The sequence below is a fragment of the Colletotrichum destructivum genome, chromosome 4 (genome assembly GCF_034447905.1).
Source record: "Colletotrichum destructivum chromosome 4, complete sequence".
In the NCBI taxonomy this organism is placed as follows: Eukaryota; Fungi; Ascomycota; class Sordariomycetes; order Glomerellales; family Glomerellaceae; genus Colletotrichum; species Colletotrichum destructivum.
The window spans coordinates 5,040,068-5,056,928 of NC_085899.1; the positions used below are offsets into that span (position 1 = coordinate 5,040,068).

The following is a 16,861-nucleotide window of genomic DNA, read 5'->3' on the forward strand; positions in this document are numbered from 1 at the left end:
CTTTACCGCGCAACACTACCAGCGGGAGCGGCACCAGGAGCGGGGGCGGCGGGCGAGGTGTTCATGCGACGGTTCATGATGGTGCGGCTGCCGAAGGAGACAAGGAGCATGAAGAGCCAGTTGGGGATGAGGTTGAAAGCCCAGAAGAAGTAGCCAACGGGGAGGGTCAGGTTGTTCTTTCCGACGAAGCTATTGAAGGGGTGGAAAATGTTCTCCGTCAAGATCCAGTCTTCCTTGGACTTGTTCTTCCACAGGTCAATGATGTCGTCCGAGGTGGTGGTGGTAACGTTGAGACGCTTCCTGTAGATGTCGATATCGGATCCAGCGGGCAACATGCCGATGGACCAGATGGACGCGGTGCCTGCAGACAGGCCGTTGCAGAGGACGGGCTGGTCGTCGCAGTTGACGAGTCCCAGGTGGGGGGATTCGGGAAGCTTGGCGAACTTGGACGCACTCTCGTTGAAAGCGGTCTCGATCTTGTCGCAGTGACCTGTAGGGCACGATTAGTATCCAAGAAAATGCAGCACGTTATGAAGGGGACAAAGCATACCGAAGCACGTCTTGTTGCCGCCAGTGATCAGAACCCACCACTCCTCGGGAGCTGTGGCCTCGGCCTTGACGGGCTCGTAGAGAACATCTTTCCAGTTCTCGGTGGTCAAGACGGAGATCTTCTTGGCGGCAGTCGTCGAAGCAGGCGCGGCGGCGTCGGGGGCCGCAGCGGCGGCAGGCTTTTCCGCACTGGGGGCGGAAGCGCCGAAGGAGCTCAGGAAGTTCTGGAACTGGGCCTTGTACTGTTCGAAGGGCGACTCGGCCGCTGTCGCAAGTAGCGGGAGCGCGAGAATAGTAGTGGCGGACACGCGCATTTTGATGGCTGTGTTGTGGAGATGTTGGTAGGAGGGAGAAGAAAGTGAGAGAGGTGAGGTAGCTTTGGGATGGGACAGGTGTCGCGATCAGGCAGCCAAGCGATGATGTGTGAGGGGAAGGGGCAACTACAAAAAGCGAGGCAAAACTGAGAAAGTGCCGCCAGCTACAACAGAGGTCAAGGAAGGACGATAAGTGTGGGTTGAAGAGTGGAAGTGTACAGCAACCTAGATGCAACACGCGGAGTTTGTACAATTGGGAAAAAGGACACAGGGACAGGAAGGTGAAAAAAAGTGGAAAACAAAGGACCCTTTGGGAGCGTCCAAACCTTGCTCCGTTGGTGATCTGACTGGGAAATCACGGCCAAGGAGCTTCGGCGCATTGGTCGCTGGGGGAAACCAGGACTCAGGAGCAGTGAAACCCACTGGGAAAGGAGCTGCAGAACACGCCGCCTCCTCCACGCAGCCTAGCCTGATACAGACAGGCGTCTTATCTCTGCTGCCAGTGAGCGTCATTTGGGGAACGCTCAGGTGGATCGTCGGTCCGGGGTAGCAGCCACACTTGGTTGCACCATTGGGTCCACTGAAAGCCTTCAACGCACCTAGGTGCTTCGGGTACGTACCCAATCCAAAGAGGGGACGCGTCTTGGAGGTCGACGTGAGGATCTCTCAAGGCGAACTTCTATCTTGAAGGCGCCGCAACAGCACCAACAGCGCAGTACTTCAGAATGGTAGGCCTGCCTTTTTAATATTATTGAGCTTGTCTAACGCAGATTTAGCCCCCAAAAACGGCTGGTGAAAAGCGCAAACGCGGTCGGCCTCCCAACGCGCCCAAGATTGGCGACGCGTCGCAAGAGTCTTCCCGAATCGTAGAGGCAGAGTCAAACGAGTTGGCCGAGAAAGCTGTGGTCGTCTCAACACCAGCAAAGCGTGGTCGACCGAAGAAGAACAAGGAATCCCAACCACCGCCTCTCTCCGAGGAGCCACAGGCGAAAAGACGGGGTAGACCGAGGCGTGAAGAAGGGGTCGAGGAGGTGATCGAGGAGGAACCTGAGCTGGTCCAATCGAAAATCAAGTCAAGAAAGGCGGTTAAGAGTGCCGTGCAAGTTGGAGATTTCTCCCAACCAGCGGAGAAACCGACGGTAACCAAGACGAGTCGCAAGGCAGCGCAGGAGGCAAGTGGTGCCAGGGGCGACGATGAAGCCAGCGTAAACAGCGCGGCGAAGAAGAAGCGTGGCAGGCCGACGAAGGTCATCGAGGAACCTACCGAAGATGTGACGGAGCTGGAGCCGACGCCGAAGAAGAAGCGCGGACGTCCATCTCTGAACAAGGGGCTTGTCGCACAGGAGTCTATCGAAGCTGCCGAGGAAGAATCCGCGCCTAAGAAACGGGGGAGTAAGCCCAAGGAGAAGATTGCCGAGGTTGAGAAACATGCGGCCGAGGAAGAGGTCGAGACTGAACCCGCACCCGAGAAGAAACGTGGACGTAAACCAAAAGCCGCAGCGGAGGAAGGAGAGAAGCCATCGGCTGAAGAAGAATCGAAAGCCGCAAAGAAGAAGCACCGTCGCCCCGCAGCCCGAACCGAGCCAGAGGCGCCGGAGGCCCGTAGGCGGAAAGACAGACAACCCTCCCCAGCAGGAGAGCCAGCGACCGAGAAGCCGACTAAGAAACGGCGCAAGCGGCCTTCTGAAATCGAGGAGAGGCCCTCGAAATCACCTCCAGAAACACAACGCCGCCGCCCAGGTCGGCCCCGGATCTCTGACGGGGCATCCTCCCCGCACGCCCCTGAGGAGCAACCATCTAAGTCACGTAAATCCAAGAAGCGTCCGCCAGGAGACGAAGACGCAGCGGACTCAGCGCCGGCAAAGAAACGCCGCCGTCGTACATCCGACGAGATTAGACAACAGCAGCAGCTGTTGCTACAATCCAGCATGGATCCCCCAGCAGCTCGCCGTCCGGCCCCGAAACACCGCCACATCGCTCCCCGCGTCCGCCAGATCCCCCGCTCGATAATCGAGGAGAAATGGACCCCACTCGCACCCCCAACCCTCGCACACGTCTCCAGCCTCCTCCGCCTTGCCGAGCGCCCCGTCCTGCAACGCCTCGCTGCCAACGAGAAGCGCCGCGACCAGGCCGCCTCGGCCATCCGCCTTGTCACGAACCGCCTCTCCAGAAAGCTCTCTCGCGGCCTCCCCTTCCCGCCTGCTGCCGCCCCTTCCACCGGATCTGGCGTAGGCACCAGGAAAGCCGCTGATGCTGACGGCGGCCGCGCGGAGGAGCTCAACTTTGAGCGTGTCATTGAGGGTGTCGCGGCGCTCGAGAGGCAGCTTGACCCGCTGCTGCACGCCGTCGAGCTCCTCAAGGTCGAGAAGGAGCGCGACGAAAGGTCGCTCGAGGCGGACTACGACAGTCTAAGGACGCTAGAGGCCAACGCCAGATCCGAAGCCAGGAACTTCAAGGACAACCTTCGAAAGACGCACGTTCTCGTCCCCGAGCCAAAGAAGGTCGCTGGCGCCGACAGCAGCCGCCACAGTAGCGTCGGAGAGGAGCACGACTTCAAGTTCGTTCCGGACGAGAACGTCACTGGGATGCTATTTAGGGTACGCACACACACACACACACACATACATTCTCTCTCTCTCTCTCTCTCTCTCTCTCTCTCTCTCTCTGTCCGTCACTGACTCCCAAACCATCAGGATCTCGAAGGAAATGAGCTGCGCGAGCTGGCCGGTCAGGTCAGCAGCCATATGGAGAGCATGCGCAACAACCTGCAACAGATTGACGGCGTCTTGCCGCAAATCGTCCGAAGCAGGGCTGCGCTGCAGGATGTGCTCTTCAAGCACCTCGACCAACCGAGCTACGAGAATGTCCTGCTCGGATAGGCTCACCGCTGTTGTCTTGTACGCATGCGCAAACGGTGGGAATTCCACCGCTAGCCACCTAGCGGGCTGAGACCTTCTCGACCAAGTGTAGAGGTTACTGTTGTATGATTTCCTCGGCGGGTTCATATCCCACTTGGCAATGGGTTTGTGGATTATTATTTTTTGCGGACAATGGCGTTGATGAGAACGTTGGGGTAGACTACAGCATACCGACGCGATACTTTGACCGGGAGGCCAATCCTGAGTGAGGGACCCAGTCAATACTATGATTTATGACCAAAAGACGCCCTGCACCGTGACAGCCTTGTGTAGGAAACGATCCATTGAGATGTACCCCTTAACTTTTCCATTGTGCTGCTGCCATCATAAGGCGACGGTGGGGCAACTTCGTTGAGACGACTCTGGTAACAACATCGTTCACCATGGCCAGCTTCACCATAATGTTCTAATGGCCAAAGTATAGAAAAAAGCAGACTTGATTACCCGTTGTCTGAGAAACTATACACTAGGGGAATTTCAAACCGTATTCCCAGCCTATACCATACAAAAAGCGTGAACCAGGAATGCTAAGTGCTCTTTCGAGACCTTCTCCAAGCCACAAAACCACTTCGTTTGTTTACAACATACCTTGCCCTCTGCAGGGGCCATCAATGTGTGCCGAATTTCGTTGCAGTGTCATCCTTCGTACTTATTGTCACAAGGACATCATACCAGATCATACATCTGGTTCTAATTTGCATCGCTGCTGACTTCTGGACGTCGGTGAAATCTTTCGGTGTTGCTCTCGTGAGTAACGCCATTGTTGCTGGTTATCCCTATCTAAACAAATCGAAGTTAGCACCGAGAGGTACCAGAAATCAATGGAGCATCACCACGTCTCCCTCCAAGAGCACAATGCTTACAAGCTGAGCATCCTCCACAGAAGCGGTGCTGTTATCATCACCTCCGGGGCTGCGAGTCAAACGACTAACTGGGGTTACCCAGTTCTCCGTTGCTGTGGCAGCAGTCGAATCTCCGGCAGGAAGAGCGATTATATTAGCCGGCGTGACGGGACGAGTTGAGGGTTTTTCGATACCATGTACATGGGTCAACTCGCCCTCAACGACACCGTCTGTGGAATTGACGGCTGTTTTGCCGGCAAATTCGTGTCTGGCGTGCTTAGCCTCTTGTAACTGCGCAGGCAGCGTCTCGGTCAACGATTGTTGGGAATGATTCTCGAACTCGGCTATGGCAAGGGCCGGGTTGGTTGCCATCTTCGCGCGTTCGCTGGCCTTCAACGTCGCAACGCTCTTCTGGATTGCCTCAAGATCCTTGTAGCCGTCCTTGGTGGGCAAAACTTCAAGCTCCGGATATTCCAGCTGGGCTTCACTCTTCGTGCCCGAATTAGACGATGTGGCCTTTACCAGTCTCTTTTTCATAGCTTTACCGAGTTTTTTAGAAAATGGCTCGTGTGGCTGGCAGGTTTCGTCCTCGGTAGCATCAGGATGTTGCTCAGTGACCCAGACATGTTGCTGGGAATTTTTTGAGGCATACAGGGCTGCGAAGTCCTTTGCGGTCACGTCATCAGCCAGACCAGCAGCAGCTGTTCGCTCGTGTCGGTTGTGAGATGCCCATTTTGCCCATGATTTAGGGGGTGTGGCAAGCTTGCGGGGCGCCGACTCCTAGTTGGCACTACCCGAAGCTCCATGACCCTCCTCCGTCTTTTGTGAAACAATGACGGTCGAAGGTTTTCTTGGGATTGAGTGCGGCTGGTCTGTTTGCTGAGACTTAGCTGACTGGTCAAGCTGTGCCGAAGCTTCCAGACTGTGAAACTTCAGCTTGTCGCGCCTAGAGGGCACCTCATTATTCATGACATGATGAGCTTCATCGCTGATCATGTGCCCTGAGACTGTAGTCTTTTTGGAGCCTGCATTCAACCTGGCCTCGCGCTGGTCGTGTTCAACTTGTATGGCTCGCTTCCAGACTGTCGTTGCGCTCTCCGTCAACTTGGGTGCTATGAACTCTGCAGCTTGTACATTCGGTTGCATGTAAGATTCGGCACTGAGATTCGACAGCGTCTTGGCGTGCCCGTTGGCCTGAGGTCTCTTGTGCGATGCCGACGAATAGTCCAGCTGCGTGAGCTCTGAAGGCTGACTCTGCGACTTCCCGTGGCTCTTTAGGCCGCTTCCTATGCCAATACGCAAGACTTGTAGGAAGGAAGACTTGCGACTGGGCGCGCTGTTAGCAGTATCGTGCTGTACAATCTTCGTTCCCGTCTGGATATCGCTGGCCGACAGTGAGGGCAACTCGTTAGACTTGGCGCCAAACTGATTCGTTATCAACTGAACTTTGTAACGATATTTCCCCGGTGCATCAGGTATCTCGTTGCAAGGGGCATCCTCGGTGGGCAGAACGATGGAGGGGACAACCAGGTCGGAATTCCGGTCAGGAGCGGTGCGGTAGCTCTCATCTGACCGTTGTTCCTGGAGGTCGTTGAACGCTGCCGGATGGTCAGTTGAGTTCAAGATACTCGGGCTGGGAGAGATCTTACTCTCGAACTGGGCAAGATTGAGATCAATCAGACTCTCGACGAAACTGGTATTATCTTCTCCACAACCACTTGCGTCTTTTGAGCACATGGGCGAGGGCGGGCGCGTATTCTGCATCGAGGAATACACCGAAGATGAAGGATACTGCAGTACGGTTTCTGCAGCAGAGTCTGCAACGGCTGAAGTAATCTTGCCCTCCGTGCGAAATGTCGATGGTAAATCCCCAAAGGCCACGGAGGAAGCGTCAGTTCTGTCAACGGAAAGGGTCGCATTCGAGCCACCAGGATTGGTTGGGCAACTCAAACTCATCGGACTCATCGTCATGTTGACCGCGTCGCGCTTGTTGTCAGACATCTCTGTGGGACCGCCACCGGCGATTGAAGATGCACTCTCGGCGTTTGTCTCAGATGCTTCTCGGACGGATACGGGAGGGTCTTGGGACGTAAGCTTCTCGGCTAGTAGCCAGGTCTCCCAACTACTGCCGTCATGAGACTGTGCAGAGTCCGCAGTAAGAGGCCGGATGGGGGCGTTGACGAGCTTGGAAACGACCGCGATCTCGGGCTGCTCATGGTTGCGAGCCTTTCCCCTGGTGTCAGTGGTGCCAGTGTTGTCTACTGTGCCGGGCTGGTCTTGAGGTTCGGTTCCACTTTTGGTATCGACAACGACGACGCTGTGATCATTCGTGCTCGAGACGTTTAGAGGCCGAACTATAAGAGTAGCTTGGCTATCGCACTGGGGAATGCTTTGAGAGAGACGCCAGGTCTTGAATGATTCGTCGTCCTGGTTGCTATTGTCCTGCTGAGCAACGAGTACTGGGGCCGGAGGCATCAAGGGCAAGGAGCCCCGCTCACGAATGACGAGTTGCGATGCCACCACCTTGGATATGGACTCAATCTTAGGGCAACTGCTGCGGCGACGGTCTCCCAAGATAATGTCGGCTGGATCAACCTTGAGACCTTGGTTCGAGAGCCTAGCTGTGGGAGGTCGAGTCGGTTGGCGGGGAACCTTGAGCGCGGAGATTCCAGTGGACATGGCAGTCTCTATCCGGTCCCGCGGTCCGCCTGGGAGCTCATCTCGGTGGTCACTCGGATCCTCCTCAACCGTCTCCAGCTCGCGAAATCTGTTACTTGCGCGCGTGGAGACTGATCGAGAACTGTTTTCGCTTTCGACTTCGGCCTGAAGTCGTCTCTTGTTGTTTGATCTAACGGCCTGGAAATAGGCGGCCTGATCAAAGGGAGGCGGCTTCTCGTCACCCTTCTGATCCTTAGAGCGAGGGGCGGAGGAGGGGCGATTAACGCTGGGGATGGAAAAACGGCGCTCATCGTCAGGGTCTTGGGAGCCCTTGCTACTGTCTTGGGAGAGACTTCGGCTGATTCGCCTCCAATTGCGTGTACTGACCACTTCCTGGATCTCATCCTCGGGGTCCGATACGTATTCGACCGAGGTCGGGTCCGGAATGAAGTCCAACTCTGGAGATCGCACGTTGGAGCGAGAGGACGACGCAATGGAACCGGAGCCGTTTCTAGCAAGCCATGATTCGAAGTTGTAATTGCCACCAGACAGCTTGGCGGGAGGGGGCAATTGTATCAGTTCGATCGGCGCTCGCTTGGTGCCTCGGACCGTCTCGTTCACTTTTGCGTCCGCATTTGCCTCCGTTTCTTGTGGGAGGACGTCGGTGCAGCAGAGAATTCTCCGCATCATCTTGGACGGTTTTGGCCGGCCTTGCCTCGGCCTCGGTCTCCAAACGAGCGAAGCTCGTGATAGTCGAATGGCTAGCGATGAAAGCCGAGTACCGATCCAAGAAACGTCTCGGCTTGCCCAAAAGGAGAATGATGCAAAAGAATGGCTGTTGAGCAGAAGCTGAGTGTGGAAGAAAATTTCCCAGCAGGCCAGGGCCAAAAGTGAGAGGGAGAGGAAGGTTGAAGAAGAGGGAGATCTTGGCAAAGTCTTCTTCTGGGGGAGATGGAGGGCAGGGGAAAGCAGAAAAGCCAGGTGGTGAGACGCTGGTTGACCTGACGATGTCATGACATTGTGAAAACAGCGGGCACTCCCCCAAGAGCTCCTTCTCGAGCTTCTCTGCTTTTGGTTGAGGAAGTCACAATGGACGGCGGCATCTTCTCGCAGCCGAGCACTCAGGAGGTGTCCCAATCATCAAAGGCAAGCACTTCCCTCCCTTGACAATGCTTTGTGGCCGGTGACAAGATGGCCCAAAGACATTGCCAGTCGCAGTGAGCAGCAGATGGGTGGTTTTTTTGTACAGTTGAGCACTTGCTCTGTTCGTTACTGTCCATCTGCCCTCTTCCCCTACCATCCCCGTCTGGCTTCATTCTAGCCTGGCTGACGTTGAAGCTCCTGATCGAACAGAGGGGCGTTTGAACTGTGGTATTTGAATGGTTTGTATCTGGTCCGTAGTGCTTGAACTGCATCCTCTGATGCCATGTGGAATCCTCACTGGCCATATTCTTGGATGGTGTTGGTGGGCGTTGGGCTTCAAATCCTTTGCCCTCTGTGCCTCTTTTCATACATCGTTGAGCGATAGTTGCCAGAAGAAAACTTGAGAATGATGTAATCTGTAGACACTTGTTGCCCGACTCCTCGGCTGCTGAGCCACTCGGTAGCCGAAACCAGCATCTGAATGCTTCGACGGGATGGGTGTAGCAATTGAGTATAGCAAAGGCTGTTGGGCCCGAGAAGAGCCCAAGCCGTCATCTCTAGCGCGGCAATCAGTCATTCGTCCCGCCAAGCAGAGTGCCATGTTGAATCCAGCTTTCTTCTTTTCTCGAAAAGAGATACTGACGTGCGAAAGTCTTCCTGGTCGGTGTAGTTGACGGGATGAAGCCGGCGGCAACGTCTCCGGATGAGTGGGTCGATAGAAGGCGGTTCAATAGCGGCCCCGGCCAGAGCCTTGGTTGAAGCCCTGGATGGTTCCCCGGGCCGCCCTACGAGGCATAGGCGCCGGGAAGAGGGGGCAAAAAGGACAAGAAAAAAGACTACAAAAAAACTACATAAAATAAAAAATGGCAGATTGTTAGTCGAGGTGAGAATTCTTTGGGCTCCACGGAACGTCATGGAGTGAGTGGACATGGTGCGATGGCCGACTCTGAAAGGCCCCCGTTTTCATTTGTCAGTCTTGATTAACGTCGAGTGTTCCAGACTCGAGGAGCTAAACAGCCCAGACTCCTGAATCTGTTCGGTTGAGTTCAAGGTGGCCATAGTTGGGGGCTCAGGGACTCGGTCGGTCAGGGTGGGTGTCAAGTATGGAGAACGGAGCTGCCGCATGAGACTTGGCGACAGGGAATTGAGTTCGGGTGAGCGACCGGGTCGAGCAAACAATGAGGCAGAGTTTGACCAGGACGGGGGTTCCAAACTGGACGAACCCCCTCTCTCTCGCGCCCAAACCGTCCAAGCCTCCAGGAGGTTCTCACGGAGACACGAAGAAGGCACCAGGGATCAACCGTGTTTGAGGCTTTGCGACGGGTATGTCGGCCAGATTTGCCTGGTCGGGGGTCAATTTGATTAGAACATACACTGACATACCGAATCTGTCTCCCCGTACTAGCACTTCTACAACGTCGTGATAGTGGGCTGGGAAGACGATGCGCGGTGCAAGGTGCGATGCGTGGGCAAAGACGAGGGAGGCGGATGGAGAGTGGAAGTTGGAAGTTGGAAAAAGCAACGAGAGAAAGCGGGGCATGTCTTGCACGAGTTTCGCCCATTATGAGTCGTCAATCGTTGCAGTGTAAGACAAACCGGCGGCGGGGCAGGTGCAATGATGCTCATGGGTTGTGGCTCGTATACCGTAACTACCTATACAGAGTAGGTACCTAACTGTACGAGTGTTTGAGGGGGATCGAGCAGATATCTGGGGGACTTTGTGCTTGGCCTTGGTGAGCACCGACTTCACAATGGTCATGCATGATGGGCGGCACTGCAGTTCCGAGGAGGATTCGAGCCTCGATGACGGCTGAGAAGCGATGGGAATGGGACCATGGGTCGTGGTCGAATCAAGTCAGTGGTAACAGGAGATGAGCCACTGAGCCCACCGTCTGTGTGTCTATGTGCCGATACCCCGAAAGTTCAGCGGAGGCGACCAAAGGCAACGAATCGCCCCGACCGCGCTCATCAAGATGGGTCTGGGGCCTTCAGGTGAAGATAATGTAAATTCCAGGTGTGCAATTTCCAGCGCGAATTTGCTTGCAAGATTAATCAAATCGACCTCGCCGTCGACCCAGCAGAATCGCACCAGAAGCAGGTTGTGCCTTGGTCAAGGTCGGTGAGGCTGGGTCGGGCCCTGACCAGACGACTGGGAAGTTGAGAACTGCTTGGGGGGTATTCGTCAATTAGTTGATGACTGGCGCATGTACAGATATTATTGGGCGCAGAACCAGAGAAAAAGGTTCCCATTGGTGAATTAGATAGAAGGGCAAAGCAGTGCCAGGTGGATGAGCTGGAGCCTGGACAGCCCATTTCGACATAATCTCGACGCAATCAGTCTGCGACATCGACTTTCTAGGGCGAACCCTGATGACCGAGGGGAAAGGGGAGATTTGGCCGTTACCAATCCCTGTCGCACCATGATGGAGTTGCGCAGTTTATCCCGCAGGTTTTCCCAGATGAAAGGGACCCGCCGCCAATTCCGTGGGGAGAGAGGGAGATTCAGAGCCTGCGAGGAAACCCGAACGAGGATTGGAGAGTGCAACGCCAAACGGCACATTTCAGCGTCCATTCCCCAGGGCCACAGGGGAGGGGATCGCCTCGGGGGTCTGAAACAGTGCCTTTCGGGGGTTCGATGCTTGACCATGAGCCAAACGGCGAGAGCTGACAATGTGACTCGTGAGTGAGTTTGTGAAGTGGCACTTGAGTGTCATCGTGCTGCCGCTGTGAACTCTGCTCCGTCCGATGCAGCAGATCGTCCCGCGTTTCTATCCCATGTTTCTCCTAGTCGTCGCTGCAGGGCCACCCACGTCTCTGGTCTCCGCGCAGTGGGTTACACAGAAGAACTTGGCAAAAGGAAATGCTGTTGTTGCACAATGGAAGAGCTGAGGAATGTCCCGAGACTGTCGAGTTCTGCATGCCTCGTGGCACCCGAGACGGTCACATTCCAACTGGCAGGGTAAAGAGCATTGCCGATAATACTACGAGACTGAGACTCGGAGACAACGACAACGCAGCTCACAAAAAGCTCGGGCCCGACGTGCTGAAATATTCGATGTTGATGGGCGATCATGAAGAAGGGACGGAGGGTTTTCTCGCCTTGCTCCACGGCCTCGCTCGCACGCGCACACACTCAAGGATATGGATACTACACAGTACTCTGTACTTGCGGCATATCTTGGCAGACGGCAGACGATGGGCCACCGCGCCGATCCCATTCTCTGTTGCTCTTTCTCCTCTCTCTAACCCCCCGGAGCGACGACGCCACATCGATCGGGGCCCCCTGACGGACGTCCACTGCCAACAAACCAGTGGATGTCCCAAGCGGGCGAGCGAAAAGGGGCTGGAGGAGCGAAGCGTAGGCTCTCCGCCGGCTTGCGCAGCGACAATGTCGTCAACCCTGGACCATCTAGGTACCTAGGTAGGTTTACTATGTGCTGAACACTAAAGTAGGTACCTGACCTGCGTGCGGGCTGCTGCAAGGTACCCAAGTCATCAGATTGTCGCTACCTGCCTAGGCGCAAAGACGAGGGACATAGCCGACGTAATCCCGCCCCCACTCTTTCTTCCCTCTGCTCCCCTGCCACGACAGCTGGTTACGAGCATAGACGATCGTGAGAATCGGTAGGCTTACGGAGCATCCGTACAATCGGACCATTTCCGACTATTCGCAGGAGACAATAGCGACTTGCACAGTTGTCAATCAGCGATACGATGCCATGCACAACCAACAAGTATTATGCATTCCGGCTATCGACGTCAGCGACCACAGACGATGCTCGTGGGGAAGGCCGACGACAACGGCGATGGCGATAAGTGTGCGCGCGGTGAGCGGTAAGATATGTCAGCTACGACGGATCGACTGGTCACCGCTTTGTCGCAGATATTTGTGGTTGGCGGCAAACCCTCCCCGGCGCCGGCTGCACGCGCGCCCACTACTGCTTCTTAGTCTGCGGATGACATACAGTCGCAGGCTCACAAGTCACAACCCGCCCCCGAACCAGCGAGTCTCAGTCTCAGTACCGTCTCCTTCGGGTCGCATTCGGGATGCGCAGGGTCAAAACGGCGAGGCTAAGACGATGCTAGGAAGCAGAGCGAGTTTTAAGGTCCAGCGCTAAGCGTGTCTCGATCGAGGGCTTGGTTTCAGACCGGCACACGGCGCCACGACCAGAGGGGAGGAGACACACGTCAGGCCAACGGTGCACTGGCTAAGCGGCAGTCCACTCATCAGTGTGTCTTTTCGTTCATTCGTCCCTCATCAATTTTTAGCTTGTTGGTGGCTCGTCTTTTCTCGGCGCCGGCCCTTAAATCACTCAGACAAAGTGCCGTTGGGCCGTTGACGCCACATGAGAAGTGGTTAGGACGGAGAGAAGAGAGGTGGCTGGGGGAGTTCCAGATAAGCACGCTATTTGGTTAATTGGAAACCGCACCTTCGAGCTCGGTCCAACGGTGGTTGGCGGACTGACTGATGCTGTCAAGGCTCAACGTGACGGTGTCGTCGGTCAGTCGGCCTGCCATCTCATCTCTGCTGGTATGCATGCACAGATAGGGTCTGATGCATACGGCACACGGCATACGAGCATAATGCATCTTCGTATGTCTGAATGTCGCACGGGTTATGACCTCCCATAAGATGAACAAACATGAATTTGTTCCTGGGCAACGCAGGGGGCGCGTGGTCCGGGTCAAGGGGACGACTGAAGGCAGGCCATCCCCACCGTTCATCGTCTCGTCTACCCTACTTACACTGGAAAAGAAAATTGAGCTTCGAGGGCATGCATGCAAGGAAAATCAAGCCGCTGGGGGCAGGCGTTTAGGTGTCATTCAGCATCAATCAATTTACTCTCCGGGCTGCCGCCATCTCCCCACCGGCTGGATCTGCGAAAATCTAGAAGCCGGAAAGACTGGATGGGCCCTTTTGCACGGGTGCTTCTCTGCTCACATTCAACAGGTATGTATGCTCTTCACTGAACGGATTAAAACCTGCCTCTTATCATGGGCCCCAACTTCCCAAGGCAGGGGCGGACTGGCGGGCGCCTGTCGCTGGGATCGGGACAGGGATGTCGTCGGAGAGAGCGCAGAGGGCAGTCGGTGGGTAGGGTGGGCCTAGACGATTGGCCACGCTTGTGTCTCACTTTTGGGCTGTACCTGCATATGATGAGCGGGAATACAGGGGTCAGCCCAGCAGGGGTATGGATCTGGCTGACAACTGGCGCCTGACGAGTGCGGCGGTAGGCATGTACTGTGTAGGCAGGCTTGGGCGGCCCTGACAGCTGGGGAAGAACTGACGGCCAGGCGCACTGCACACACGCACGCGCGACGACACGCACACACCTTGTTTGGTTAAGGGGGAAACGGAACGACGTCGAGGGTGTGAAAAAAAACAAGGGGGCGGGCGGTGAGGGAAAAAAGAGGAAAGGAGGCCGTTGTCCAACGGTGCACTTACACAGCGACAGTAGAGACAGCACCTACCACCCTGGACACCCAAATATCGACTCCAGCTTGCGGCCTCTCTCCTTCCTTTTTCGCGTTCTCATCGCCGCCTTCACTCATTTACCAACTCACTCAATCACTCACTCATATCGTCGACTGCCAACTGCCAACTGCCATGCTGCTGCCGTCATCGCCGGCATGGGTGGGACCATCTCGCTCCTGTCGTTAAATGAAGAGGGCTCCGTCTGTAGGCTGAAGCCTTGGGAACCCATAAGAAAAGGGCGGCTTCATCTCTCTCTCACCCCATGCCAGTGCCGAGGGGGGCGTACGGATGCGCTGGCCGCTGGTCGTCTCTGCCACCTGCCCTAGCCCAGGTTACTAGGTAAGCTGGGAAGGAAGTGGTTCCTGGACTGGGGGCCTGGTAGACCCCTGGGATGACCAGGGCCGTCATCTTGCTCTCCGAGCCTCTCTCGAAGTGCCATTTCACCAACTCCTCCCTCCTCATTTAGTACCAAGTTACTTTATCTCTGCCCAACCAATCCATGTCATCCCATGCGGGCCAAGCAAGTGTTTGGCCCCGTTCGACCCACCCCTAATGCGGTGCGATGCGCCAACGTCGCCGAACCACGACAGAGTACATACCTTGGTCGCCAACGCTGCCAGGTGCTCCTCCTCCTTCCGCCCCCCCCCCGTCTCGCTGTGCTGGCCTTTGCAAGCGCAAACTGGTCTGGTCTCGGCCGGGCCCTAGACCTGCAATTCCAAAGTCCGTGGCATCTCTTCTCATGGCGTATGGACCATGGTCGTCCAAAATGAAGGGCCCACGGTCTAATTGTGGCTCCCCCCCTTCCCCCCTCCTCTTCGAGGATTTCGATCCTATCCACAGTCCGCATCCACCCCCCTCGTCACCCATGTCCGTCCACTCACGGGCTCCACGGGCTAAAAGCACTCTCACCTCCCTCTCCCCCATCTATATACCTTCTCGCTCTTCTTCCCTTTTGCCTACTCTTCCTGCCCTTTCTCTCTCTCCGCACCAACACAGTCTTTCGTTGCCAGTCCTCGGACACCTTACATTCCTTCAGCCTCACCACGCTCGCTCTTCGAGTATCCCATTCATTCATTTGCGCAAACTGTGTCTTGCAGCCAACTTGATAACCCGCGGAATTGATCTTTCGCCCTTTTACACGAACCCTCCTTGCCGACTCGAATAAGCCCGTATAACCCTCGGAGATATCTGATAACCCAACCCAAACCTATCTATCAAAATGAAGTCCTCCATCGCCGCCGTCGGCCTTCTGGCCTCGCTCGCCAGCGCTTCCGCCTATCAGCCCCGTCACTTCCACTGGCGCCGCGACAACACCACCGCTCCCGCCGGCTACACCACCCTTACCGTCGAGGTCACCGAGGTCGCTACCGTCACATCGTGCGCCCCTACTGTCACCAACTGCCCTGCCCGCAGCGCTACCCTCTCCGCCTCTGACCTTTCCACCTACATCGTCACCAACACTGTTGTCTTGACCGAGGTCGTCTGCCCCGTCACTGAGGCCGCCAGCATCTCCAAGTCCCTCGTCGACCAGCACTCCACCGGCGGTCTGCCTGGCTACACCCGCACCGCTCCCGTCATCACCACCCCCTCCGCTTCCGTCCCTCTGTCCACCGGCGGTGCCACCAACTCTGCTCAGGACCCTGCCGTGACCAGCCCGCCCACCGCAGGTAACGATGATGACGAGGAAGAGGAGGACGATGACTGCCCGGCTGAGGATGGCGATGTCGTGACTACCGTCACCCAGATCATCACCACCAAGACCCTCACCATGACCGTCGGCAAGGGCTCTACCGCTTCTGTCGTCACCACCGCTATCCCTACCACCGTTGAGTCTACCATCCTCATCACCAAGCCCTACAGCGAGGGTGCCTCCAAGCCTGTTGGCTCCGCCACCGGCCTTGTCGGCAGCGACGAGCCTACCACCACCACGACCGCCACCTCCACCGCCACCCGCACCGTCACCGTCAAGCGTCCCGGTTCCACCGAGGCCGCTTCTCCCAGCTCCGGCACTGGTCTGGGCTCTGACGGCGAGTGCTCTTGCCCCGCCGTGACCGTCACCGTCCCTGCTTCCACTGTCTACGTTACCATCGGTGGCTCCGCCCCCGCTCCTACCGGCGCCGAGCCCAGCAAGACCGCCAGCGCCCAGGTTCCCGTCACCACCGGTGATGTTGACGCCGATGGCGACGACAGCGATGACGAGGAGGACTACGACTGCCCCGCCGACGAGGAGGTTGTCACCCTCTCTACTACCGTCACCGTTGCGCCCTACCCTACCAACGGCACCGCCTCCAGCGGCGCCGCCAAGCCTACTGGCTACTACAAGCGCTCCAACAAGCTCTTTTAAGTGTTTGGATGTAGATTCCCCCCGCATGTCAAGTCTGTCTTTGGTTATGAGAAGAATCTATGATTCATGAACAAACACATTTTTATCCTTCGCCGTTTTGTCTTGTATACATACACACTTCTTGGAGTGGAAAATAAAGCGATGTTTTTTTGTGTACAAACAAACAAATCCGAACCTAAGGGGGGGAATGCAACACAAAACTCGTCTTTATGCTTCCAGTTCTGCCCGCTTTACTGTTGGTGCGGTGTTCTGTTTTAGACGGGAAAAGGGAAAGGGCACTCCGGCACATGGCGAGTCCATGAGGAGTGTTCGTCTGGTCCGAGCCGTGTTTTTTACTTCTTGTTCTTGGATTTTCACAACGGCATTGCATTCGCGTAGCGGGCCGTTGGGGGGTACCAAACATTTTCCGCCGTGGTTGGCAGAGAGGAAACAAACATCCAGAAAACTTGTTCACTTCTTTTTTGTATATACTTTTTCGAGACTCAACACAAATGGGGATGAGGTTTGGTGACTTGTGGTCCCCTTGATGAATGAGACGGGTTTTTTTGGTTTGAAACATTCCAAAGCTTATTTCAACTTCCCTTTGGACCTGGACTGCTTTTGAAACATGGGACGAC

The 16,861-nt window shown here is 56.0% G+C and overlaps 6 protein-coding genes across 6 annotated transcripts; 2 read left to right on the forward strand and 4 right to left on the reverse strand.

The window, feature by feature from the left end:
• Position 1: 1 nt before the first annotated feature.
• Positions 2-1,135, reverse strand: CDEST_07466 (uncharacterized protein). The gene is made up of 2 exons (XM_062923625.1): positions 551-1,135; positions 2-490 (listed from the first exon to the last, which is right to left on the reverse strand). Exons 1-2 carry the CDS (start codon positions 861-863, stop codon positions 3-5), a joined length of 801 nt encoding a protein of 266 aa, XP_062779676.1. The 5' UTR covers positions 864-1,135; the 3' UTR covers position 2.
• Positions 1,136-1,481: 346 nt separating this feature from the next.
• On the forward strand, positions 1,482-4,078 carry CDEST_07467 (Putative centromere protein Q). The gene is made up of 3 exons (XM_062923626.1): positions 1,482-1,591; positions 1,640-3,460; positions 3,557-4,078. The coding sequence occupies exons 1-3, from the start codon at positions 1,589-1,591 to the stop codon at positions 3,740-3,742; spliced, it is 2,010 nt and encodes a 669-aa protein (XP_062779677.1). The 5' UTR covers positions 1,482-1,588; the 3' UTR covers positions 3,743-4,078.
• Positions 4,079-4,471: 393 nt separating this feature from the next.
• Positions 4,472-5,160, reverse strand: CDEST_07468 (uncharacterized protein; the record flags this gene model as incomplete). The annotated part of the gene is made up of 2 exons (XM_062923627.1): positions 4,472-4,561; positions 4,645-5,160. 2 exons carry the CDS (start codon positions 5,158-5,160, stop codon positions 4,472-4,474), a joined length of 606 nt encoding a protein of 201 aa, XP_062779678.1.
• A 243-nt stretch (positions 5,161-5,403) lies between these two features.
• CDEST_07469 (uncharacterized protein) lies at positions 5,404-7,971 on the reverse strand (the record flags this gene model as incomplete). Its single annotated transcript, XM_062923628.1, has 2 exons — positions 5,404-6,221; positions 6,273-7,971. The coding sequence occupies 2 exons, from the start codon at positions 7,969-7,971 to the stop codon at positions 5,404-5,406; spliced, it is 2,517 nt and encodes an 838-aa protein (XP_062779679.1).
• A 630-nt stretch (positions 7,972-8,601) lies between these two features.
• CDEST_07470 (uncharacterized protein) lies at positions 8,602-9,312 on the reverse strand. The gene has a single exon (XM_062923629.1). The coding sequence runs from the start codon at positions 9,023-9,025 to the stop codon at positions 8,789-8,791; it is 237 nt and encodes a 78-aa protein (XP_062779680.1). The 5' UTR covers positions 9,026-9,312; the 3' UTR covers positions 8,602-8,788.
• Positions 9,313-14,862: 5,550 nt separating this feature from the next.
• CDEST_07471 (uncharacterized protein) lies at positions 14,863-16,853 on the forward strand. Its single transcript, XM_062923630.1, has one exon. It carries the CDS (start codon positions 15,120-15,122, stop codon positions 16,242-16,244), a length of 1,125 nt encoding a protein of 374 aa, XP_062779681.1. The 5' UTR covers positions 14,863-15,119; the 3' UTR covers positions 16,245-16,853.
• Positions 16,854-16,861: the final 8 nt, after the last annotated feature.

Coding starts and splice junctions, on each gene's coding strand:
- CDEST_07466 (XM_062923625.1), bottom strand. CDS start 863: ATGCGCGTGTCCGCCACTACTATTCTCGCGCTCCCGCTACTTGCGACA. Junction 491..550: donor CGGCAACAAGACGTGCTTCG/GTATGCTTTGTC, acceptor CGTGCCCTACAG/GTCACTGCGACAAGATCGAG.
- CDEST_07467 (XM_062923626.1), top strand. Junction 3,461..3,556: donor TCACTGGGATGCTATTTAGG/GTACGCACACAC, acceptor CCAAACCATCAG/GATCTCGAAGGAAATGAGCT.
- CDEST_07470 (XM_062923629.1), bottom strand. CDS start 9,025: ATGGCACTCTGCTTGGCGGGACGAATGACTGATTGCCGCGCTAGAGAT.
- CDEST_07471 (XM_062923630.1), top strand. CDS start 15,120: ATGAAGTCCTCCATCGCCGCCGTCGGCCTTCTGGCCTCGCTCGCCAGC.